Raw genomic sequence first — 26,198 nt, 5'->3', positions numbered from 1 at the left:
TCATCAGGAGGCTCACCTTCCTCTTCTCCGAAATGCTTGGGTCCGCACGTCGTAGGAGTCTCTTCATTTCTTCGACATACACCAGCACACTCTAGTTGGCGAGTTGATGTCGGGCCCTCAAAAGCAAGTCAGCCTTCTCCTTGCGTAACGTGCTGTCCCTGAAGACTTGGAAGAACTCGGTTTTGAACGTGTCCCACGTTCGAAAGCCATGTTCATTGTTAATAAACCAGGTAATCGCGTAGTCTTCGAGGGCGATATAAACATGACGCATCTTGCAGTCAGCGCCAGAGCCATTGTATATGGCCACCCGGTCGTACTGGTCCAGCCAGTCTTCGGCTTCTTCGTGGGGTTGGCCGTGGAAATGGGGTGGCTCTCGCTGGTGGTGGAGCAGGACCGGCGGAACTGTAGCTAGAGGATTCATTGTGGTAGACATTCGTGGTATATTAGAAGTAGGGAGCAGTCCAAATTCGTTAGGTAGGCCTTGCAATCGGCGACTGCCCTGGTGGACTGGCATGTCTACCTTACGTATCTTTCCGGGGTTTGAACTGCGGCTTCAAGGGGGCTTACGGTACATCAACGACGTACCCAGAACCTACACATGATGTCACGTTGGCGTTAAGCACCCGAGAGTCATGTTGCCGTGAAGCGGCCAAGAGTCAGCAGCGGCTTAGCTCTGGACCAGCGCTTCTACAACACTTCTTTCTTTTCTAGGCGCTTTCGTCTGCAAGAGCGCTGGCGTCAATATAAGTACTATTCATTTTCTTATTGATGCTTCTAGTGGTTGGTTCTGCCATTTCTGAGAAGAAATGTACTATACTGACTATCTTATAAAGTTTTATAATTTGTAATCACACGGTTGCGCTGTGTAAGTTTATTATTTACCTATTTGCAACAAAATATTGCGGAACGTTTTCTAACACTATTTCACAGTGTTCTATCCACAAACATTTTATTATAATAATTATCGCAATTGGTTCAGTTGAGTCTTTCTTTTTTACAAATATAGCAGTCCACAGTCAGTGTGCAGCAAAGCCTGCAGAATGAAAGAAAGATCCGTGAAACACCGAAGATGTTAGGAGCTTCCTGTTTAATGCAACACTGTATAAACATTTCTTCTGACGAAGTTGACGTCGTCTTTACTGACAACTGTGTATCTCCGACGGGAACAAAGCAGTGATGTTCACGGGTTCTTGGAATGGCTGTGGCTCTCTTATACCGCAAGCTTAGCGCTCCTCTTTCCACAGTTACGGCATAATGGGGGAGCCAAAAAAATGTTGACGGTCTTCAAGGCTCACGTAGCACATAAGTACAGATCACTGGGCGTAAAAATCTGGTCGTTGAAAGGCCTTTTAATGCTAGCTTTGCTAACCAATCTTTTAAATGTGTGCCCCCTTATCCGTCACATGGACTCCTTCCGTGCGATGTGGTGAAGAAGTTCCACGTGGCGTCTAGCTGAAAGTTTTCTTGGTGCAAACAGAGGTTCCAGAAATTTCTGTTCTTGTATTGCGAAGTGGCACCCACAGTAAAATAATGAATTGCATTCAAATCTGGCTTTCGCTTTTTTGGTTCTTGAAGAAAGTACCGCTGAAAAACGTGAACAGTGTCGTGTAGAAGAGTGCCAAAAATCGATTACATAAAAAGCGTAAAAGTTCAGTCTCCCGTTTCGTTGATGTTTAGGATGTAAGCTACAAGTGCGTGAACTGTAGTTTGTGTGCTGTTCCACTGAAATGATAGGAAAGCGTCCTAAACTACGAAATTAAAGTTTTCAGCGAAGCCCATCAGTACTAACGCCTCATTTGAACCTACTATGGTTTTCAAGGACCGAAGGTTGTTTGACTGAACTTTAGTAATGCCGTTTCAATATATGTAGCTTCTTAAAGGTGTTCCTCCTTTGCATTTGTGGGTGAAGCAACAACAGCCTTGGGGGATCACTTTTCACTTCGCACCAACTCTTTTTATCTAACCTTGGCTGCTTCGAAGCTGTAGCTCTCACGAAAGTTCTTAAGTGGTTCTAAGCCGGCACATTTCGAACACACACTAAGCACGCAGTTTTCCTCTTCGGGAGCGCAAACAGTGAGAGCCATCAGCTCAACGCAAGGCTCCCGTATGCAAAGAGCATGTAGCATGAGTTTTACATTCTAATGATATCAACAGACGCAAACACAGTGTGTACCAGGGGAACCAGCTAACACGCACCAGGCGGGCCGTAAAGATATAAAACTCGAAAATGATGCTTACAGATTTGCCTTTTCTTGCTTCCACTGAACGAAGGCTTCCTTCAGGTTCAACAAATGTAGAAGTTGTTGGTAACCTCTGAGAGCGTCCTTCATACCAGGAAGGCAGTATGACATTCTGCCGTCTTGGTGGAAACCAATATTTATTTAACTTCTGCCGGCAGTTGGCGACTTCATCGGGGATCAGGGATTTCAAGGATGCCTTTTGAGTCTCGAAGTCATTTGGAAGATCGAACTAACTTAATGCCGCAACCCAAAAAACGCACTTCTTTCTTGAATTGTCCGTGATAGCGGACAAAGAACTGAAATTTCCAACTTCCTCTTTCTTGATCTTATCCGGTATATTTCTGTAGAAAGCTATCTAACGTCGACTTGTAGTCCTGCAGCTGCTGTTTTTCACCACCGGGAACCTTCTCTTGAGAGACGGTAGCAGATGTACCGTGAAAAGTATCCGTGGAGGAGATGACCTCGGATTTTCTGTTTCGTTCGCAAGGCTCAAAAATGAGTGTTGTTTTAAGCTAAGCTAGGAAAGGGCTGCACAGAAGGTCCACGACGTTATGATGGCCTGGGGCGAATGGTTCTTCCAGTTCCCGAACCTCGGGAACCTCTGTGCACCCAGTGCAACTTTTCGGGCAAAGCTTCTCATCTGAAAATAGGCCTAGTACCGTTAATGTTTGGGTCAGAATAGTTTAAATAACCTTAGTCCCACGGCATGGCCTCATGTGTCTCTTGAATGAGCCTATGCACAGCTTTGAGGCTGTATGCGTTGTATATTTCGAGAGATGCACATAAAAGTGGTGCGCACATATTGTACTGATTCCATCTATGGCTCTTCTTGCTCTACTGGAAATAATGTCCTGCTGCTGAATAAGTAAATCGGAAAAAATTGAAGCCATGTCTTTCGTACGTGACGCAATTTGTGTCATGTTCCGGGTCCGAAAGAACAATCGTGCGGACAATTCGGAGCCCTGGAATGGACAGAAAACAACAATTCTTAGCAAGCGTATAGCGAAGGAAGCTTACTTGCAGTTACGTGTGCTGCGTTCTTGAATTTCTTAAAAATATTCTTAGAGAAAATTTTTATTTTAGAATGACTGCATTTCCTAAAGAAACAATTTCCTCTGCTCACAGTAAATATAGAGAGTTAATTTTCCCCCTTTCATCGCCAAAAATTATTAACTCACACTTTACAAGCGGTATTGCATGCTTAGTGGGCAGCTTCATCAGTGCAGTTAGCAAAAAGCTGGCAGCAAACGTAATTCAAGGCATTGCTGTTTTATCAATGCACCAAATACTTCTAGGTTGCGCTCACAATACACAAACTGCCATACCTGTGCAAGGCAGAAGCAACCACCTCACTGTCGCCGTCCTTCATCGCTGGTGGGTCTGTGGACGAATTTTCTTCATGGAATCAGTCGCCCCACGCTATAAGTTGCTAAAGTGTAGTCTACGATCCCAAAATTATGTCAAGAGCTGGCAGTCTTAGACTCCACTGAAGGCATAGAAAATTGCAGTGTGGCAGTTTTCACAAACTGAGGGCTCTTTGTCATTTATATAAAAAAGCATAACCACGTCCCTGAAAGCATGTTACAAAAGTACCGCGGGGGCAATGATTTTAAAGTACAAATAAAGAATTCGAGAAAATGCAATAATTCACCAAAGTTTGTAACTCTGTTCTACATAACAATCACGTCATTCAAGGTTAATCTTTTTCGGGAAGAAAGAACGTCCACCTGAGTTTTTATATGCCATGATAGGTGTCTGGGCGAACACAGAGTAATTAGTGAAAAATCAGAGAAGTTGCCCAAGGTGAAGGCTTTTTTCGAACTTCCGCGCCTGACATCAATCAATTTAAAAAAAAATAAAGCCACTGTTACCGTCGTAGTGCATATGTTAAAGCAAGGTAATTTTCTGGCGCCAATAAAAAGTAAAAAAATGACGTGTCTTCTTTTGCGTGCAATGACCCACATGTAATGAGGCTTAATTTAGATTTTGCTCTAGCCTTTACCATGTTTCATTCGACGCCGAGACTGCATTACTCGCCTGCGATCTTGCACTGGCACCATGTTCAATACCTTTATATTTTTTCCTTGCAAATGCTGCACTCGACTTATCGCCGTGCGTTTTCGGGCTACTCAACATGACTCACACAAGGCACAATCGTCGACAGAAGTGCCGAGGACGACTCGTCGCTCTCCCTAATGCATCACAGCGTCATTTCTCTTTGTCTTCGTCACCAGTCGTCTATTGATCGGAGAATTGGGCTTCCATTTTGCGCACCAAGGGCTGCTCAACAGGAAAAGCCTGCGCTGCCTCTCTTGGGCTTGGTGCGAGAAGCCGCCCACACGATGAGTCGACAAGCTAGTGCACTTCCCGGCATGGCGGGCACTCTGATTAGGCGCCCACAAGCTGGATTTATATTGGGTTTTACCAGAAGCTTGCGGCAGGGGTAAAACCGGAGTGTTCCTTCGCCTATCAAGCTAAAGGATCAAAACACCGCTCCGGGACTACTGCGGTCGATCGCCACTTTTAACATGGAGGGACACGGCCATAAAAGTAAATCACATCACCGAAGCGATGCGTCTCTTGCAAACGCTCTCGCCTCCTGGGCACGTCTGTCTGCAATAGCACCGTCTTTGCAAAAAGCAACCGAGCAGCCGCGCCGGCAGCCAGAGCGTGCTTGCAGCCGAACCGCGGCGCTGCTATATTCAGCTTGTGTTAATAAAGGGTTATATTAATAAAGAAGCGAGGAGCAATATCCAAGCAAACCTTAATAGAGGCAGTGAACAAAATGATAGATAAGGGCAAGGGGACAAAGAACCCTAACAGCGCCGTAAGGGAAGGGATAAGGAACGGAAGTAAAGAAGAAAGGAAGAATGTGTTGCCGTAGTGGTCATCTCCGGAATAATTTCGACCACCTGGGGACCGTGCACTGATGTCGTACAGCACACGGGCGTCTTTTGCGTTTCGCCTTCATCGAAACGCCGCCGCCGCAATAAGGTTCGAACCCGGGTACTCCGGATCAGTAGACGAGCGCCTTAACCACTGAGCCACCTCTGAGGGTAACCTGAAATTGATAATAAAAATTCGTTTTAGGGGAAAGGAAAGGACGCAGTATCTGTCTCACATCTCGGCGGACAACAGAACCCGCGCCATAAAATAATAATAATAATAATAATAATTGGTTTTGCGGGGAAACGAAATGGCGCAGTATCTGTCTCATATATCGTTGGACACCTGAACCGCGCCGTAAGGGAAGGGTAAAGGAGGGAGTGAAAGAAGAAAGGAAGAGAGAGGTGCCGTAGTGGAGGGCTCCGGAATAATTTCGACCACCTGGGGATCTTTAACGTGCACTGACATCGCACAGCACACGGGCGCCTTAGCGTTTTTCCTCCATAAAAACGCAGCCGCCGCGGTCGGGTTCGAACTCGGGAACTCCGGATCAGTAGTCGAGCGCCCTAACCACTGAGCCACCGCGGCGGGGCCCATAAAAAAATTGAAAATTCGTTTTAAGGTAAAGGAAACGGCGCAGTATCTGTCTAAAATCTCGACGGACAACTGAACAGCACCGAAAGAAGAGGGAAAAGGATAGACTGAGAGAAGAACGGAAGAAAGAGGTGCCGTAGTGGAGGGCTCCTCAATAATTTTGAAGACCTGGGTATCTTTAACGCGCGCTGACATCGCACAGCACACAGGCTCCTTTTACGTTTCGCTCCTTCGAAACGGTGCCGCCGCGGTCGTGTTCCAACCAGTTAACTCCGAATCGATAGCCGAGCGCTATAACCACTGAGCCACCGCGATGGGCACCCGCACCGTAAGCGAAAATTTGTTTTCAGGAAAAGAAAGGGGCAGTAACACTCACTTCTCGGCGGACACCTTAACCGTACTGTGAGGTAAAGCTGGCGGTAAAAGAAGAAATCTTAAGCCTGCGAAATAATTTCGACCTCCCAGGGATCTATAATGTGCACTGACGTCGCATACCAAACAGGCCACTTTGGCAGTTCGTCTGAGAGCGGCCCCAATCGCCCTGAAATTTCAAGACACTCTGAAAAAAAAATCAACAAGAAAACTCGCCGAATGCATCGTGGGCGCCTCCTTTCTGTCCTTCTGAGTACCATATGTTACTCACAAAAGAGCTCCGATCTTAGACGTCTTTATGGTGTGATGAGTAGTGCTCAAGTGACGCATAATCTGCGGCATGCGTTGAGGCTGCTATTGATTGAAAATGCGAATACTACAAAACTGAATTACCCGCCGCAGTGGTTAAGTAGATAGGGCGCTCGGCTACAAATCCGGAGTTCCCGGGTTCGAACCCGATTGCGGTGAATGCGTTTTTAAGGAGGCAAAACGATAAGGCGCCCGTGTGCTGTGCGATGTCAGTGCACGTTAAAGATCCCCAGGTGGTCGAAATTATTCCAGAGCTCTCCACTACGGCACCTCTTTCTTCCTTTATCCCTTCCCTTACGGCGCGGTTCAGGTGTTCAACGATATATGAGACAGATTCTGCACCAGTTCCTTTCCCAACAGATTATATATTATTATTATATAACTAAAAGAAGAAAAAGACAATGTACCTAAGGAAGTCTAAGGTGCCTCGAAAGTCGCGGCAACTTTTTCTCACAAGTTCGTGAGTATAAGTCTGTCCTAATAGAAGACGACTTTACACCACAATTTTGGTCCTTATAGGTTGCATTGTAACAAGTAGCTCTGTTTGAGCGGCTTTAGAATATGCATCGTGAACACTTCTGAAATATAGAATTAGGACGCAGAGTATCATAAAAGTAAAGAGTGGGCACTCGGGGCCCTTTCGCGGCCGAGTTCGGCGTTGTGCCGTCTCCGGCAGATGACGCTGCACCTTCATAAAGCGTAGCAGGGAAGTACCCTGTTTGATTAATGAGAAAATAAGAAGAAAGGGTGCCGAATGGATGTCAAAAGTAAATAGAAAGGATAGCAAAGCAGTCCAGAAATTTTGGAAACATCAAAATACAATGAGTAAGAAGACTAGGCTAGAGCAAAGGGTTATTGTTACAGATCAGAATATTCGACTTGAAAGGGATGAAGCAATGAAACACATAGGAACAAGGATGACAGAAAAACTTAAAGGAAGAATAGTTGCACTTAATTTATCGAAGCAGGAAAGAACGGTTGCTGCATTTGCTTCACTTGAGCAAAGAGAGTGGGAGAGGGCAGAGAAGAATGTTCCTAGTAGCACGTCGACAAGATACGATGGTATTCCGATAACGTTAATAAAGAAGCTAGGACCAAAATCCAAGCAAACATTAATAGATAGTGAACAAAATGATAGTGAATGGCAAAGCCCCCGATGAATGGCTATTCAGTAGAATGAACATGATATATAAGGGAAAGGGGGACAAAGCTGACATAAGCAACTACCGTCCCATAACAGTGACCTCTCTTGTTTACAGGGTGGTAATGCAGATTATGAAGGACAGACTGCAGGCTTGGGTGTAGAACGAGGGGGTGCAAGGGGAGCTAAAAAATGGGTTCCGGAAACAAAGATAGTTGGAGGACATTCTTTTTTTTATTGACGCACTGTATAGAGATTGCTGAAAAGGAACTCAGGTCCCTGTGGCTAGCATTTCTGGATATTAGGGGAGCCTACGACAACGTTATTCAAGATTATTCGTGGGACATACTGGGTACATTGGATGTGAAAAATTGAGTAATTAATCAGTTAAAACATAAATATAAAGGTAACACAGTGCTTATAGAATGGAAAAAAATGTATCAGCGCCTATAGATATGCATCGGAGGCATAGGCAAGGATTTCCTGTCTCCTTTGTTGTTCATGTTGTACCTGAAAGGGTTAGAGACCAAAGTAGAGAGGAGCGGACTAGAATTGAACTTTTTTTTTCAACAAGAAGAATGGGTTAAGCATTCATTGCCGTCACTAATGTACGCGGATAATGTAGTGTTAATGGCTGACTACAAGGAAGACTTGCAGAAGTTGGTAGACATTTGAGGCGCAGAGGGAGATAGAGTAGGTTTCTAGTTTGGTAAGCAAAAATCTGCAGTCATGATATTTAATGATGAGGCCGGTCAAAGAATACAGGAGTTCACACCAGAACTAGTAAACGAGTACACGTATCTTCGGGTGTGGGTAAATAACGGTGCTGAGTCTGACAGCATAAAAAATATGTAATGAATAAATCTAGTAGGAATGCAGCTGTCATGAAAAATAGGGCATTTTGGAAGTACAAGAGGTATGAAGTGGTAACAGAGATCTGGAAAGGGTGATGGTTCCTAGCCTGGCTTTCGGCAATGCGGTCCTGTGCATGAGACCAGATGTTCAAGCAAGATTACAAATCAAACAACGCGGCGTAGGGAAGGTAGCTTTGGGAGGACATGGCAATACACCAAATCGGGGTACAGGGTGATATGGGATGGGCATCGTTCGAGAGCAGAGAAGCTATGAGTAAGATAACATATGAGGAGCTATTGAGAAAGAGAGAAAAGGAGTGGGCTAGGAAAGTTTTCAGATACCTGTACATAAGCAACGTTGACACGAAATAGAGAAAGCGAACTAGAAAATTGACAAGCAAATATTTGTACAGCAGTAGGGGCCAATCAGCAATCATGTGTTAAGAAAAAGGTTAAACAAACGGAGAGAGCTCTGTGTAAAACAGGGATGCTTAAGAAATTGGAACTGGAAATATAGAGGATCTTAAAACAGTAGATTGCCAAAGAAAATATCTATGATAATTGTAGTGGAAGCTGTTTGTTATTTGAGGACAGGATGGGAATATTGCAGACTGAGACATATAGAGCCAGGTTCAACGAGATCGACACGTTGTGCGTTGCGTGCGGAGAGGAGGAAGAAATGGCTGAACACTTGATACTTTTCTGCAGTGGAAAGCAGCGGGGCTTATTTATCCAAAGCATTGGGGTTAAGGACAGTGAAGGGAAAGTAGATTTTAAGCGGGTAGAAGTTACCAGGCGGAGGTTATCTGATTGGTGGCCAAAATTAAGACAACACTAAAATTTCCCAAGTCATGGCTGGGTGCTTGAGCCACCGCCCGGTTCAAAGGGTTCAGCTTTATCCATCCATCCTGGTCGCTGCTTCCCGGCTGCGAGAGTGAACTGGCTGACGTAAACCTTGCCCTCGCTCAGTATGACAGCACCCCAAAGGCGCGAAATTGGTCGCCGCGTATGATACCTGCTTACTTGTCACCCATGGACTAAGGGCAAGACCGCGAGCTTACGTCACACAGTTTGAATACGCAGCACCGCCGCTCGGTAGCCCGCTCCCGCTTCAGGCGCGGCTGCTCGGTTACTTTGGGCAAGGACGGTACTACACCATCCGGACCAGCCTATAACATGTTAATTGAGCAGCTACTTTCCCTGAAAATTTCCTTGCGTGTACTGTCGGGGATAGAAATCACCAGGATGCGCGAGCGACCGCAATAAAGACATCGCTGGCGGTGGTTTCTTTCCTATTACTGTGTGCATTGATGCTAGAAAAAAGCCCGCGGAAATTTTGACTTTATGCGCGAAGAACGCTCGAGTAATCCTGTAGCTGAGCATACGCTTCAAGGCGACCGCCCCTATAGGCAAGCAATATGGACGCCATATTCTTGGACGACTGGCCGCCACGGTGGCTCAGTGGTTATGGCGCTCGGCTGCTGAACCGACAGACGCGGGTTCGATCCCGGCTGCGGCGGTCGCGTCTCGATGGAAGTGAAATGCTAGTCCCATGTACTATATGCGATGTCAGTGCACGCAAAAGAGCCCCGGGTGGTCAAAATTTCCGCAGCCCTTCACTACGGCAGCCCCTCATAGCCTGAGTCTCTTTGGGACGTTAAACCCCCATAAACAAAACTCTGGTGATTGAATGACGCAACGATGCATTCCATTCAGCAGCTGCGCGTCCTGGGCACTTGTCCGATACTACAATGGCGCACCAAATTATTCGATGCTATAAAATCTCGGTCCATAAGTGTCACCCGAAGCGATGGCTATGCACATGCTTGGCACATGATACGCTGATATCCAGAGCGTGGCGCCGGTGTCCTTTACGCTGTGTCATGAGGTGTATGCTTCAAACTTTTGATGCGAAAGCATTTCTTGTCTCGTAAGTGGCGTGTACAGGACCTGTCGGCAGATTGTATCGGCAGTGTGTGTCCGCAAAAAATGAGCATTCGAAAAAAAAATAATGTGAATTGGCTCAGCTAATCCAGGATATACAAAGTGAAAGATGTCGGCGTTCACGGTGTTCATTGGCTTTGGCGTTGACAATATTCTAGACGGCGATGGATTAGAGCAAAGGAAGAGCGCATAACTTGCCCCTGGATATGCGGACGCCTCATTCGTGCTTTGATATATGTGGCGGTGGTGAGAGAGAGAGAGATGTAGTAGTAGTAGTAGAAAACATTTATTTCAAAAAGGTAGGATAGAGAGGCGAAAATACAGATTTTGGGTGGAGTCCTTATTTAAGGACCCCAATGTCCACCGCAGTTGCTCTTGCTTCGGATATAAGCTTTCGCTGCGTCGCCAAGTCAGAGCTGAGCAGGGCAGACTCCCACTGTTCCTCGGAGTGATGTTTCTCTAGTTCGGGGGGCTTGGGACCTGAGCAGCCCCATGTTACATGATATGTTGTTGGAATTCCGCCACACCAGGGGCAGATGCTGTCATATCTGTCGGGGAAGATGATGTGGTACTTGTGTAGGTTAGGAAAGGTGTTCGTCAGTAGTGGTCGCCATTCCCTCGCCTCTGCCGCAGTTAGCTTACGGAGTGGTGGGGGATAGACTTGTCTTTGTGTTCGGAGAAGGACGAGGCGCTCGCCGTACGTAGAAGGGAGAGGGGTGAGGTCGGGGAGGTTAGTCGCTCGGTTAGTATATCCTCGAGCTAGACTGTCCGCGGCCTCGTTTCCCTCGAGCCCCTCGTGCCCAGGAGTCCAAGTGATTTGGTGCTTGCATGTGGGATTTTGAACTTGTGGGGTAGTCAGAATGGGAGCGACGGAGTGTGAAAGTCTGCCAGAGAGGAAGAGGCGACACGCGGACTGGGAGTCGATAATAATTTTTAACTCATTTCCCGTAGCATCGTCGTGCTGGATTGCGAGGGCAATTGCAGCAGTTTCTGCTACTGTGGGAGAGCAGTTTCGTAGCGAGGCGCTGGCGATTTCCTTGAAATTGGCGTCCAAGACGACCGCCACCGCGTTTGTTGAATCGGGGTACATGGCTGCGTCAGCGTATACAGCATTTTGTGCCTGTCGATGTGTGCGGCGCAGATAGTCCACTCGCGCCTTTCGTCGTCCCTTTTGTGTGTCCGAGTGCATGTTCTTCGGGAGTGGAGCTACATACACGCGAGTTCGCAGAGTTGAGGGTAGGTCTCGGTTGTCCTGGACGGCGCGTATGTCAGCCGGGGAACCCACTCTTTCCAAGATTGCGCGTCCAGCTTTGGTGGTGAGGAGGCGTTCCTTTTGCGATGCTAGGACGGCTTCTCGAATTTCTTGTATTGTCTTGGTCAGTCCCAGGTCCTCGAGGTGGCAGTTGGCCGTGTACATCGGGAGGCCTAACGCATGTTTGTAGGCGGTACGGATGATGGCATCTGCTTTGTCTCGCTCATTCCCCAGAAGTGGTAGGAATAGGAGACCGTATGACAGGCGGCTCATAACTAGAGCCTGTATCAGTCGAATTGTATCCTCCTCTCTCATGCCTTTTCGGTTGCGGGTGATGCGCCGAATCATGCGGGAGATCTGGAGGGCAGTTGTCCGGAGACGCTGTAACGTGTGGTTGGCTTTCCTGTCGCTCTGAAGCCAAAGGCCCAGGATGCGGATAAGAGGGACTTCCTTTATTCTCGTGCCTTCGAGGTAAACCTCGATGTCGCCGGGAGATTTGTAGGCATAGCCCTGAATGCGGATAATTTCGGATTTGTCGGGTGCGCAGCGGAGGCCGCAATTTGCTGCTTGTCTTTCTACGCAATTGGCTGCCTCTTGTAGGGTGTTTTCTTTGTCGGCAAGGGAACCCCAAGTAGACCAGATGGTAATATCAGCGTAGATAGTATAGCCGATACCTTCAATAGCCTCGAGTGCTTTTGCCATGCCGATCATAGCTATATTGAAGAGGAGAGGAGAGATGATAGAACCTTGGGGAGTGCCTTTGTTGGGTGTCTGCTCTGTGCCGGAGCGGACATCTCCCATGCCAATCGTGGCCGTGCGGTTGCTGAGAAAGTTTTTGATGTAGGTGAAGGTCTTGGGTCCGCAATCGAGGGCGTTGAGCTCTTTCAAGATGGCGTCGTGAGAAACGTTGTCAAAGGCGCCTTTCAGATCAAGTGCCATAATTAGGTGCTCGCCGCCTCTCGGGATGTTACTGAGCACTTCTTCCTTGAGAACGAGGAAAGCGTCTTGCGTAGAAAGACCTTTCCTGAAGCCGATCATAGTGGGTGGAAAGACGTTGTTGTCCTCTATGTAGTTTGGGAGGCGGGTCTGGATAACGTGCTCGTATAGTTTGCCCAGGCAAGAGGTGAGGGAGATGGGTCGTAATGCTTCCAGGCTTCGTGGTTTGCCTGATTTTGGGATAGTCACGATTTCGGAGGGTTTCCACTCTGCAGGGAGTTCTCCCGCCTCCCATAGGGGGTCATTTATGTAGGTAGTGAGGACCTCGATCTGCGACTTGCCCAGGTTTCGAATCATCCCATTTGTGATCTTGTCCCCGCCAGCTGCCGTGTTGCGTGTGGCAGAGAGAGATGTGTCATGAATGCATTAGCGCTGACAGCATTGTGGCTGACATGCGGCACTGCAGCAATAGCTAGGCCGCAGTCTTCATTTGGTGATCAATCTCTCGCGATCAACCATTCACTGCATGCCACCTTCCAGGGTGGCAGGGAGGGCGCGCCGCCTATTCAGTGTGCGGAACGCAATCAATGCAGGCTTTTGCTTTTGCTTTGGTTTGGTTTATGTGGGTTTAACGTTCCAAAGCGACTCAGGCTACGAGGGACGCCGTAGTGAAGATCTCCGGAAATTTCGTCCACCTAAGCTTCTTTAACGTGCACTGACATCGCACAGTACACAGGCCTCTAGAATTTTGCCTCAATTGAAATTCGACCGTCGCGGCCGGGATCGAGCCCGCGTCTTTCGGGCCAGCAGCCGAACGCTGTAACCACTCAGCCACCGTGGCGGCTGCAGGTTTTGCAGTCGGACACCAACGACTATATGAAAGCGAGATTTAAGTCTCCAATGAGCCACGGAGCCGGTTGTGCGCCTTTCCTTTCGTGAAAATTAACGGCCTTTGCAAAGTTGTCAACGCCAATGAGCTCTATGAACGCTGTCGGCTCACTATTTTTGTTTGGTTTCTGAGGAAACGAAATGTCACAGTAACTGTCTCTCATATCTCGGTGGACACCCGAACTGCTCTGTACTGTAAGAGAGAAAGGAGGGAAAGAAGTAAGAAAGAGAAAACTGAAAATTGAAACTTGAATATTGAGGAAAGGCGCGGCGCTGCGCAGGGCCGGAACACTTGTGGCTCGGTGATACTAGTCGCGCATGGGCAATAGTGACGGCAGCGTAACAGAGACAAATATCCGCGTTGTGACGTCATGTGCCTCGTCAGAGCACCGCCACGGCGCAATCAGAAGTTTTGCGGCCAGTAAATATTTTGCTTTAAAATAAATTTCAAAGCGTTGCGATTTACCCGCAGCGGTGGCTCAGTGTTTAAGGCGCCCGCCTACAGAGCCGGAGTACCTGCGCTCGAACTCGACCGCGGTGGCAGCGTTTCGATGGAGGGGAAACGCAAAATGCGCCCGTGTGCTGTTCGATATCAGTGCACTTAAAGATCCCCATGGGGTCGAAATTATTCCGGAGCCCTCCAGTATGGCACCTCTTTCTTCTGTTCTTTCACTCCCACCTTCATTCCTTCCTTTACGGCGCGGTTCTGGTGTTTAACGAGATATATGTGAGACAGTTAATGCGCCATTGCCTGTCCTCTAAACCAATTTTCATTTTTTTTTCTTTGCTGTTCGAAACCAGGCCTTCTGCGTGAGAGGCGGACACGCAAGCAATACGCCACGAGAGGTATTTATTTTTTCAGAATCGTATTTATTACACGCGGTTATAAGCAAGAAAGATTTTATATATATATATATATATATATATATATATATATATATATATACATTGTTCACAAAGTTATCAGGCAATAGCCGAGGAGGGACTGAGACACACGTCTTAACACAGCTTAAGTGAAACGGTGGGAAAAAAGACGTCAATCAAGGGAACCAGTCCAGTTGATAGTCACTGTTTTCGTGTCTTTCATTGATGCATCACCTGGCCGAAATGTGTTCTCGGGGAGACGACAGGCTCAGCATTCAACGCCACGAAGGGCCGTTGGTTCAAGCGTTTGGAAAGGCAAGCAGTTAACGCGTTGCGGTGTGTACCACGGTGAAGTGTGTTGGGGATGAGTACTGATATGAGACGACAATGAATTGCAAAAAAAGTTGCTGACGCCTTCCAAGGGTCACGTTAAAGGTGTCACGTGACGGTGACTTGCAAGAAAAGTTTCCGAAGTCATCGAAGGGTCACGTTATACGTGTCACGTGACAAGGATGACTTGCTAAAAAGTTTCAAACGTTCAAACGAAAATCCTTTCGCATTTCTTCACTGCAGCAGGCTGCAGAGCTCTCCAATTTTTTCTTGGCTTCCCATATGCCTGAAAAGGGCACCGTTGATTGAGCTCTCTATTTCGATGCGGGTTTGCACCATATCCCTTGTCTTCGTGAGCTCAGCTGGCGGCTTTGTTTCATACGCCGTTATCCGTAAGGGGCTGCAGGCGAGATAAATTATATTGAGACTAGAAAAAAGAAACAAAATAAAAAAGGCCGCCACCGTGTGGAAGGCAGTGAAGTAACAAGCGTTAGCATTATTGGCCATACCTAATACGAAAGTCTTTCCGCATACAGCGGGGCCAGCGAAGAATACCCTGAGCGGTTCGGAAAACTAAAATAACTTTTCTACCTATAGCGGTGCGATCGACGCCTAGAGATGTCTATCATAGAAATCACGATGCACGTCTACTGTTGTGGAGTTACACCCCTCAAGATACGTACCAAACGGAATTTGGTTTCAGTTTTGGGGATTTAACGTCCCAATGCGACTGAGGCTATGAGAGACGCCGTAGTGAAGGGCTCCGGAAATTTCGACCATTTGGGGTTCTTTAACGTGCGCTGACATCGCACAGTACAGGGGCCTCTAGAATTTTGCTTCCATCGAAATTTGACCGCCGCGGCCGGGGTCTAACCCGCGTCTTTCGGGCCAGCAGCCGAGCGCCATAACCAGTCAGCCACCGCGGCGGCAACAACAAACGGAATTTGCTTCGTTTCGAGGGTCAAGGTGGGCCTAGAAATCGGCTTCGGTGAGATATGATAGCACTTCAATTAGTAATTGCATGTATCAATGTTTACCTATTATGTAATTGTGGTTTTATTTATATATCTCGACATCCATAGTTTTATTTCCCTACCAAATTCGGTACACAACTGTCCCCGGATGGGTGCCTTTTGTTGTCAGAGTATATATTTCGGAACGAATGTATATATTGATAGCGGTCGCGTGACGGGACAAAATTTAGGGTGGGCGAGTGGAAAGGAGTTAAGAAAAATAGTACGCAGCCTGCGCAACTTAAAGCACAAGGGGCTGCCCCGTAACGGGACAAATTTATTCTGGCACGATAAAAACAACGAAAAATAAAGGGTCCCTGCCTGCACTCGTAACCGGGCAGAAATTATTGCGGGATGATAAAAAGAAAGTGCCCCTGCCCGTAACGGGAGAGTTTTCCTGCTGCCCGTTACAGGATTTTTTTTTCCGAGATGGGGGGGGGGGGGGGCTGGGGGGGGGGGGCAGGAAAGAGAAAGGAGGGCACAATCGAATTTAATGGCCACCATTTTTTATTCACGAAACCGAAACTATGCCCACATTTCGTCACCTGACGTCGTACTCACATAGTTCGATCTCTATCTACCATATTGAACCATGACTTCATCGTTGGCAAGCGGCGGGTGGTTGTTTCTACAACGCTATTGTAGACGGTGCTACAAGTCTTAATGCCACATGTCCAGCTTTCTAGTTGCTGCCACAGATGGCGCTGTGACCTCAAGTTGGTAGCAGACCCCGCAAAATCTCGAAACGTGATGAGTAAGAGCTAACGCTTTTAAAATGGGTTCCAGCCCACCCCAATAAGTATAACGTGCTTCTCAACGCCGCAGAACCTGTTGACCGGTACGGCGACTACGGAGCCGGCGGTCGTTGACTTCGAGCCCTCATACGCGGCCGGCGAGCCGTTCACGCACGAGCCGCCCGAGCATCCGCAGTCTTACGCGAGCAGCAGCAGCAGCACGACGGCCGCCGAGCCGCTCTTCAGCCTGCTTGATAGCAACAGCATCGACGGCGCATCGCCGCTAGGTCAGAGCAGGCCGGCCTCGCAGGAGCACCAGGACGAGGGCGATCAGGCACCTCTACCAGGACCACAGCCGCTCAGGAGGGGCGTGTGAGTACTCCTTTACAGCGATGTTGGTGGCTCACCTGGTCATGCTGTTTCCGGCTGTCGCTGGAGACTGTTAATCTTATCAACCATCTCATAACGATGCGGCCTCTTTTGTTCATGGTTGCAACACATTGCACTTTTAAAAAATAAGAGACTCCTACCAGGAAAAAAAAATGATTCATTCTTGACGTTTCGGCTTCCACACGGAAGCCTTGTTCACTGTGAATTCATCACCACACATGGTTCGTTTAAATATGGTTGTATAATCGGGGCAAGGAGCGTGCGTATATCGGGTTTAGATTACCGTCATTCCGGTTTTACGTGTGTGACGCAGTTTATATGATTAGGAATTCCAAATGAAGTAGTGATGCTGCTACTTTTTTCCGTTGCGGTGATCCTTGCCTTGTCACAGTCAATTTTGCAGCCATTCACGACGGCGTGCTTCGGTAAGGCGTTGTTGCGAATGTTTTCGTTCTTTACGTCCCGAGCGTGCTGCGCTATACGCACGCTCCTTGCGCCGATTATTCAAAAATATTTAAATGAGCGATGTTTGGTTATCAACTCATTGGGAACAAGGCTTCCGTGTGGAAGCCGAAACGTCAATAACGAACCTTTTTTCACTGGTCGGCGTTTATTGTTCAAATGTACGCTCTTGGCCAGACGAGATTCCGTAAAACGTCAACTTCACATTGCACTTTTGTAGCCCCGCACATAATTAAAAAGCTTGTTAACACTCTTTCTAAGCTTTTCGATGAGTGATGATACGCAGTCATGGACAAGTAAAGGACAGCACAAAAATAAAAATAAAAGGAAAACAGCGCCCATCTTCCACCATTTGTGCCGCGATTCATTAAAAATTAGATGAATTTTTTTTACTCGATGTAAACTATGTGTCCAAAGGCTCACTGGTAAACTGCTTGGCTTATTATGCCAGGAACGTTCGCTGTTTAGAACGGTGTTTAGCAAGAATTACGAGCGCTGCGAGAACAGTTCCAGCAGTAGGCGCTGGAAAGTTACAGCATTCCTGCAGGTTGAACCAGTTATTGCACTCTGCATCAATAGTCCCAATTCCTGCGTGACACTGGGTGCACCTTTAAAGGTCTATCTGCTTACTAAAATTCTACACTACACAGAAAGAGTCACGACCGACTTTCGCGATCAGAACAAAGTATGACTGCAGCAACAACTGTCGTATGAAATTAATGCCAAATTCTCTACATGATATTTCCACACTGCTGTCTCTCTGCCGGCGCCACCTGGTGGTCTAGTCTTGTCTCCCAGCGCGTGGCCGAACGTCTTCCATATCTTTAATGAGCGCGGCGGTTCGCGAAAGCCTCGCCCCAGTAAACGGCTGTTTCCTGCTACTTTTGTCGGTGACATTTGGTGGAACCGTGCTGGGCATCATCCCATGACGCTAACCTCGACGATATGCTTGATGCTTCTCCCCGACGCGCGGATGCCACACCGGTCCACAAAGCCAGCCGTCGCCTGCGAGGCCTGCAACCCGAGTTTGAGCCACTGAAAAGGCCTGTGCGAGCTAGGTCTTCCACCACTGGCCGTTTGTCCTTCTCGCACCTCGGTCGCCACCATCCTTCCACGGTGACCAGTTCGAGGATGTAGAAGATTGGTTGGCCACTTTTGACCGTGTAGCCGCATTAAATCGATGGGACGACGAACGCAAGCTGATGAATGTGTATTTCGCACTGCAAGACTCGGCGAAAATGGTGGTTCGAGAACCTCAAGGTGTCCTTCACCGCCTGGACAGCTTTTCGCCGTGAGTTGCTCGCCACATTCAGTTCGAGTGAAAGAAAAATGCCGAAATTGCCCTTCGCACCAGGTCACAGCAGTCCAACGAGAGCGTGGCATTGTTTATAGAGGACATGACTCGCTTCTTCAATTGGGCAGACCCGGCCATGCCCGAAGATACAAAAGCGCGGCACCTTATGCGTGGGGTAAAGGAGCAGCTGTTTGCTGGCCTCATGCGCGACCCTCCAGGAACCATCACCGCCTTCGCTAAGGAAGCAACGAGAATGGAACGTTCACTACCGCGCGTCCTTGCCAGCCCCGGGGATATACCGCTGCGAGAGCTCGTGTGAAGCATTGTCCGCGCAGAACTGCGGCACCTCCACATGGGTGCTCCCTCGGCAAGCATACCTTCTACAGGCGATGTCCTTCGTGACGAAATCCGGCGAGTGGTGCAGCCACCACCAGCACCACTAGCGGAGCCGCACGTCATGCCTTACAGTGATGCCCTGCGCCGACCTGCCCCTGCGCCGCAAGCGTTACGCCTCGTTGCTGGACCACGACCCCCCCCCCCCCCCCCCTCTATCGTTACCTGCGCCCCGTCGAGCAGCCGCAGGACCTTTTCTCTCCATTCAGCAAAGCGGACGTATGGCGAACATCCAACAGTCGCCCGCTCTGCTACCACTGCAGGGAGCCCAGCCATATTCTGCGGAATTGCCCGCAGCGCCGTATGTGATTAAAAGGATTCCCACCGGACGCGCCTCGACCGCGCTAAGGTGAAAGACCACAAGACATAGATGACTGCCTGGCCGCTCAGGTGCTGTCCCGACCCCGCAGCGGCGACAGTCGCGATCGCCATCCCCGAGGTGCTTTGCTTCGCCCAGTCGGTCCCCATCCTCCGGTCAGCTCAGAGGCACGACCCCTCACCGGGAAAACTTAAGACGGCGTCCTCCGGGGGTAGGGCCGCCGCCACTGCACAGAGTCAACAGCCTCCACCCGACGATTTGACGCGACGGCCCGAGCGGCAACGACCTGATCCGAAGACCTCTGCGACATCCTGCGAACGATTAGTTTCTTCTGTAATTTTAGTAACTGCCGACAGTTATGAAGTGACCGCTCTCATCGATACCGGCGCCGAATTTTCTGTAATGAGCAGGCAGCTCGCCACATCTCTCCGAAAGGTTCTGACGCCTTGGTGTGGGCCCGAGATCCACACCGCCGGTGGCCATGTAGTGGCGCAGATGGGCGTCTGCACCTGCCGAATCTAGGTCCGCGGTCTTACTTTCGCTGACTTCTTTGCCGTATTACGTGGCTGTTCAAAAGTCCTTATTCTCGGCATGAATTTCCTTCAAGATTATTGTCCGGTCATCGACCTTCGTGAGCTCATGGTATCTTTTTCTGCACAGCGAGGCATTGACCCCAACATCGAGCCCAGCAGATTAATGTTGCGCGTATCTGACGACCACATAATAATCCCTCCGCGAGCCAGCTAGCTCGTCTGAGTCGAGTGTAATGACAGCACCGGCACCCTTCGCATCGCTGAAGCGAACATGTCGCTGCTCCTCGCTCGGCAAGTTTGTGTAGCTCGAGGCCTAGTAGAACTTGCCAACGGTCGCACCGAAGTCTTAGTCGCCAACTTTACCCGTGAACCGCAACAGTTAACGAAAACAGAGGTTGTCGCTTATTTTGACGAGCTTGGGGTGTGTACCAGGCACTGTTCTTTTCGACCGCGTCAGAACTCGACGAGACGACGGCTACAGCCATTCCGACCGACGTAAAAACGCACCTTTTGGCCAGTCAGAAACGCTGCGTGGAAAGCTTAATATAGTCCTTCCGTGACTGTTTTGCATCAACTTCCAAGGTGCGGCAGACGCCCCCTACCAAGCATCGAATTATGGTTGCTGGCGCCCAAAGACCGCTATGCCAGCGCCTTTATCGGGTGTCTTCAAAAGAACGTGACGCCATCCGCTACCAAGTTACACAATTGCTCCAGGACGATGTCATACAACCGTACACGAGCCCCTAGGCATCGCCTGTTGTTCTCGTATCGAATAAAGCGGGCACCTTCAGGTTCGGCGAGGATTACAGGCGCCTCAATTACGTCACGAAAAAGGATGTGTACCCTCTGCCACACATCGATTATTCCCTTGACCGCCTCCGCCATGCCACCTACTTTTCATCTCTTGACCTCCGCAGTGGCTAGTGGCAAATAGAGGTCGACGAACGCGACCAAGAGAAGACCGCCTTAATTACTCCTGACGGTTTATACGAGTTTAAGGTGCTCCTTAATACAACATTTTGGACGAGTTGGTTACCTACATTCATTATTACAGCGCAAAGACGGCACAGAACAAGAAGGGGACACAACAACGCTGACTGTCAACTAAGTTTTATTCGAGACCAGTAGGGTTTTTTATACCACCTGGTGATCAAAACAGGAAAAAAAAACACAAGAAAGCTGTAGGCATGCGCAAGAGTACAAAAACGGCGGTTATCCGGCACGTGTTAGATTTCGCATTCTAGATATTTCATCTCTTTCTGGGACAATGCCACGGATGGTGCGCTTATGCACTCGTCCTGCAGTCTTATAATCATAGCAGCTTCTATTATTTCTCTTGTTAGTGTGTCTCGGTGTTTCCCTATGACACTGCATTGCCTGTACATCGGTTCACATTTATCCTCGCTGTCATCTTCTGCGCTGCAGTCCCTGCAATGTTTGGCTACGTGGCCTGAAGTAGCCACACGTGCGACATTGTCACTGTGCTCTTTTAGCCTTTTGTTGAGACAGCGGCCAGTCTGCCCGATATATTTTTTCCCACAGGACATGGGCAGTGAATACACCACACCTTCTTTACAAGGGACAAAATGATCCCCGTGCTTAACTTTACACCTGCGTCCCCTTGTTGTGTCCCCTTCTTGTTTTGTGCCATCTTTGCGCTGTAATAATGAACAAGGTGCTCCCTTTTGATTTGTGCTGGGCTTTTACCACATTCTAACGAATGATGGACACCGTGCTGTCTGGCCTGAAGTGACTGTCGTGCCTCGTATATCTCGACGATGTCGTCATCTTCTCTGACAAGTTCGATGAGCACCTGAAACGTTTGCGTGCTGTTTTCGAGGCTCTGCGTACCGCTTATCTCTCTCTCAAGCCATAAAAACGTCACTCTGCGATTCATGAGCGGAAGTTTCTTGGTCACATTGTCAGCGCTGAGGTGTCAGTACAGACCACGAAAAGAGGGCCGCCGTGGCTGCCTTCTCCAAGCCAACCGACAAACGGAGCCTGCGTCGTTTTTTGGGCTTCTGCGCGTACTATCGCCGGTTTGTTCACAATTTCTCCAAGCTCACCAATCCTCTGACCCGCCTGACGAAAGATGCTGAACCCTTCATTTGGCGTCAAGACCAGGAAAGAGCCCTCACGGAACTCAAGTCCTGTCTCCAATGTGCGCCTGTACTTGACCACTTTGACGAAGAGGCCGACATGGAACTGCACACCGATGCCAGTAACGTTGGTCTCGGTGCGGCCCTTGTTCAGCGGCAGGATGGTCTAGAATGCGTGATTGCTTACGCCAGTCGCACTTCATCCCGTTCTGAAGTCAATTGGACGACCACGGAAGAGAATGTCTGGCTGTGCTATGGGCAGTTACGAAATTTCGTCCGTACTTCTATGGCCGCTTGTTTCGGGTCATGAGCGACCATCATTCACTGGCTTGGCTGGCGAACCTGAAATATCCCTCGGGGCGGCTTGCTCGATGGAGCCTTCGGTTACAAGAATTTCATGTCACCATCGTACACAAGTCCGGCCAGAAACACAGCGATGCTGACTGTCTATTCCGCGCTCCCATTCCCCACCCCATGGACGAGTCCGACGACGATTCCGCTTTTCTTGGTGATGTCACCACCTCGATCCTTGCCCGCCAACAGAGGGCCGACTCCGAACTGCTGCCCCTCATCGAGTACCTCGACGGAACCGCTCCATCTTCACCTCGACTCTTCAAGCGCGGACTGTCATCGTTTTTGTTGTGCAATGGTGTCCTCTGCAAAAATAACTGCGGCCCAACGGACGCTGTCTATCTGCTTGTATTGCCTACAACGCTTCGTGACGAAGTTCTGCGGGCGTGCCACGACGACATTTCTTCCGGCCATCTCGGGTTTTTACGCACGTTGGCGCGCATACGCCACAAGTACTACTGGCCCAAGCTTGCTGTGGGTGTGCACCGCTATGTACGAACCTGTTTTGAGTGTCAGCGCCGGAAAACGCCGCCGACTAAACCGGCCAGGCTCCTGAAGCCTATCGATCCCCCGCCTCTCACATTTCAACAGGTCGGCATGGAATTACTGGGCCCATTTCCGGATTCTTCCATCGGTAATCGGTACATTGCGGTTGCCGCTGACTATCTTAGCCACTAGTGTGAGATCAATGCCCTTCCCAGTGATACCGCCCCGGAAGTTGCAAATTTTTCATTCACAACATTGTGCTTCGTTACGCTGCCCCAACGGTCGTATTAACTGATAGGGGAACCGCGTTTACGTCGGCCCTTACGAGCGAGGTACTTCGACTCAGTGGCACCAGCCGTTGAAAGACAACAGCTTACCATCTGCAAGCTAACAGACTGACTGGGCGGTTTAACAGGACAATTGCCGATATGACTTCTATATATGTCGACGATGACCATGCGAACTTGGACTGGATACTGCCTTACATCATGTTCGCGTACAACACTGCGCTCCATGAAACGACGCGCTTCACTCTGTTACATTTGGGACACGGTCGCGAAGCCTTGACCATGCTGGATGCCATGCTTCTTCCGGATCATACTCTCTCCTCTCTCGTAGACGCTGACCAATCGCCACGTTGCTCGACAGCGAATCCGGTGCCACCAACAACGCGACGCCGAGCGTTTCAACCTCCGCCGCAGGGAGGTTATTTATCACTCGGTTACCAAGACTGGGTGTGGAGGCCGATCCGTTTGCGAGGGCGCACCGCGAAGATTCTTCGCCGTTACTTTGGTGCATACCAGGTGTTATGCCGCCTCAGCGCGGAGACCTACGAGGTCCTTCCTTAAGGAACTGTCCGATCCTCCCGACAACCGACGTCCACAGTCGTCCACGTGGCGCGAATGAAGCCATATTACTCATTTTATCCCCTTTCCACTAAGGCACTCACGTCGTTAACATTCCGCCCTACGTATGTTTTTCCCTGTCGCGTGCGGCATCGAGCTGATTGCTCTTGGAAGGGAGGGGGTCAATGCCACACTGGATGGATGGATGGATGGATGGATGGATACGGCTGAACCCTTTACATCGGGCGGTGGCTCAAGCCACCTAGCCATGTCTTGTTAAATTTTACTCCTGTCTTGCTTTTAGCCACCAATCAGATAACCTTCGCTTGGTTACTTCTAACCTCTTAAAATCCACTTTCCCTTCACTATCCCTAAACCCCAATGCCTTGGGTAAGTCAGCCCCGCTGCCTTCCACTGTAGGGTGAAGCCCTTTACAGAAAAGTATCAAGTGTTCAGCCGTTTCCTCCTCCTCTCCGCACGCAATGCACAAAGTGTCTATCTCCTGGTACCTGACTCTATACTTCTTAGTCCGCAAAACTCCAGTCCTGGCCTCAAACAACAAAGAACTTCCCCTACAATTATCATAGATATTTTCTTTGACAATTTCCTGTTTAAAGGTCCGGTATGTTTCTAGTGCCGATTTTGTCAGCATCCCTGTTTTCCACAAAGCTCTCTCTGTTCCTTTAACCTTTTTCTTAACCGATAATTGCTGATTCGCCCCCTTACTGCTGTCCAGATATTTGCTTGTCAATTTTCTAGTTCGCTTTCTCCATTTCGTGTCAACATTCTTTATATACAGGTATCTGAAAACTTTCCTAGCCCACCGCTTTTCCTCCATCCTTCTCAATCGTTCCTCAAATGCTATCTTACTGCTAGCCTCTCTGCTCTCGAAAGACGCCCATCCGATATCACCCTGTACCCCCTGATTTGGTGTATTGCCATGTGCTCCCAAAGCTAACCTCCCTACTCCCCGTTGCCTAATTTCCAGCCTTGCTTGAACATCTGGCCTCATACACAGGACCGCATTCCCGAAGGTCAGGCTAGGGACCATCACCCCTTTCCAGATCCCTCTTACCACCTCATACCTATTGTAATTCCACAGTGCCCTATTTTTCATGACAGCTGCATTCCTACTAGCTTTATTCATTACATATTTTTCATGCTCTGTCAGATACTCAACACTGTTATTTATCCACACCCCAAGATACTTGTACTCATTCACTACCTTTAGCACGAATTCCTGTATTCTATGCTCGCCGCCCTCTTCATTAAATGTCATGACTGCAGATTTTTCCTTACTATACTTGAAGCCTAATCTATCTCCCTCTGTACTGCATATGTCTAACAACTTCTGCAGGTCTTCCTTGTTGTCAGCCATTATCACTATATCGTCCGCATATATTAGTCCCGGTAATGTCTGTTTAATCAATTCCCCTTGCTTGAAAAAAGATAGGTTGAAACCTAGTCCGCTCCCCTCTAGCTTGGCCTCCAAACCTTGCAGGTACACCATGAACAACAAAGGGGACAGAGGACATCCTTGTCTAAGCCCCCGCTGTATCTCTACAGGCCCTGATACATTTCTTTCCCATTTTATGAGCACTCTGTTACCTCTATATATATCTTTTAAAAGATTAATTACTCCATTTTCCACATCCAATGTGCCCAATATGTCCCACAAATGCTCCTGAGTAACGTTGTCATAGGCTCCCCTAATATCCAGAAATGCTAGCAATAAGGGCCTATGTTCCTTTTCCGCAATTTCTATACACTGTGTCAATGAAAATAGATTGTCCTCCAACCTCCTTTGTTTCCGGAACCCATTCTGTAGTTCCCCTAGCACCCCCTCGTTCTCCACCCAAGCCTGCAGTCTATCCTTTATAATTTGCATCACCACCCTGTAAACCACAGACGTCACTGTTATGGGGCGATAGTTACTTACGTCTGCTTTGTCCCCCTTTCCCTTATATATCATGTTCATTCTACTTAATCGCCATTCATCGGGGACTTTCTCATCCACTATCATTTTGTTCACTACCTGTATTAATGTTTGCTTGGATTTTGGTCCTAACTTCTTTATCAACATAATCGGGATACCATCTGGTCCTGTTGATGTGCCACTAGAAACCTTCTTCTCTGCCCTTTCCCACTCTCCTTGCTCAAGTGAAGCTATTGCTGTAACCGGTCTATCCTCCTTCGATAAATTATGTACCACGTGCTTTGCTGAAAATTTTTCCGTCATCCTCGTTCCTATGTGTTTTATTGCTTCATCCCCTTCTAGTCGAATACCCTCATCTGTAACAATAAACCTTTGTTCTAGCCTAGTTTTATTACTCATTGCATTTAGATGTTTCCAGAATTTTTGGGCTGCTTTTCTATCCTTTTTATTTACTTTTGACATCCATTGGGCACCCTTTCTTCTAATTTTCTCATTAATCAAATAGGATGCGTCCCTTTTACACTTTATGAAGGTATCCCATTTTCTGTCTACTTCGGGTTTTGGTTCCCCCCTCTTCTTGGAATATCTGTGTTCCTTGGATGCTTCCTTGCGCTTTTCTATTGCCCTCTTGACCTCCTCATCCCACCAACTCTTGGGTTTGCATCTTTTCCCTTTTAGCTTTACTCCCACCTTAGCTAGCTCTAGCTCCAGTAATCGAGTTAATTTGGTATAA

The 26,198-nt window shown here is 48.5% G+C and overlaps 1 protein-coding gene across 1 annotated transcript in view; it reads left to right on the top strand.

Annotated features, from left to right (window-relative positions):
* LOC144126207 (uncharacterized) overlaps window positions 1-26,198 on the top strand; it is a 160,573-nt gene that overhangs the window by 118,228 nt on the left and 16,147 nt on the right. The window contains exons 3-4 of the mRNA XM_077660220.1: window positions 14,218-14,262; window positions 16,449-16,729. Of these exons, the coding sequence (XP_077516346.1) occupies window positions 14,218-14,262; window positions 16,449-16,729 (326 nt within the window). The remainder of the gene's footprint in view (window positions 1-14,217; window positions 14,263-16,448; window positions 16,730-26,198) is intronic.

Source organism: Amblyomma americanum, chromosome 1 (genome assembly GCF_052857255.1).
Source record: "Amblyomma americanum isolate KBUSLIRL-KWMA chromosome 1, ASM5285725v1, whole genome shotgun sequence".
Taxonomy (NCBI): Eukaryota; Metazoa; Arthropoda; class Arachnida; order Ixodida; family Ixodidae; genus Amblyomma; species Amblyomma americanum.
Note: the sequence above shows the minus strand (reverse complement) of the source record. Positions and strands in the feature narration are given on the sequence as shown.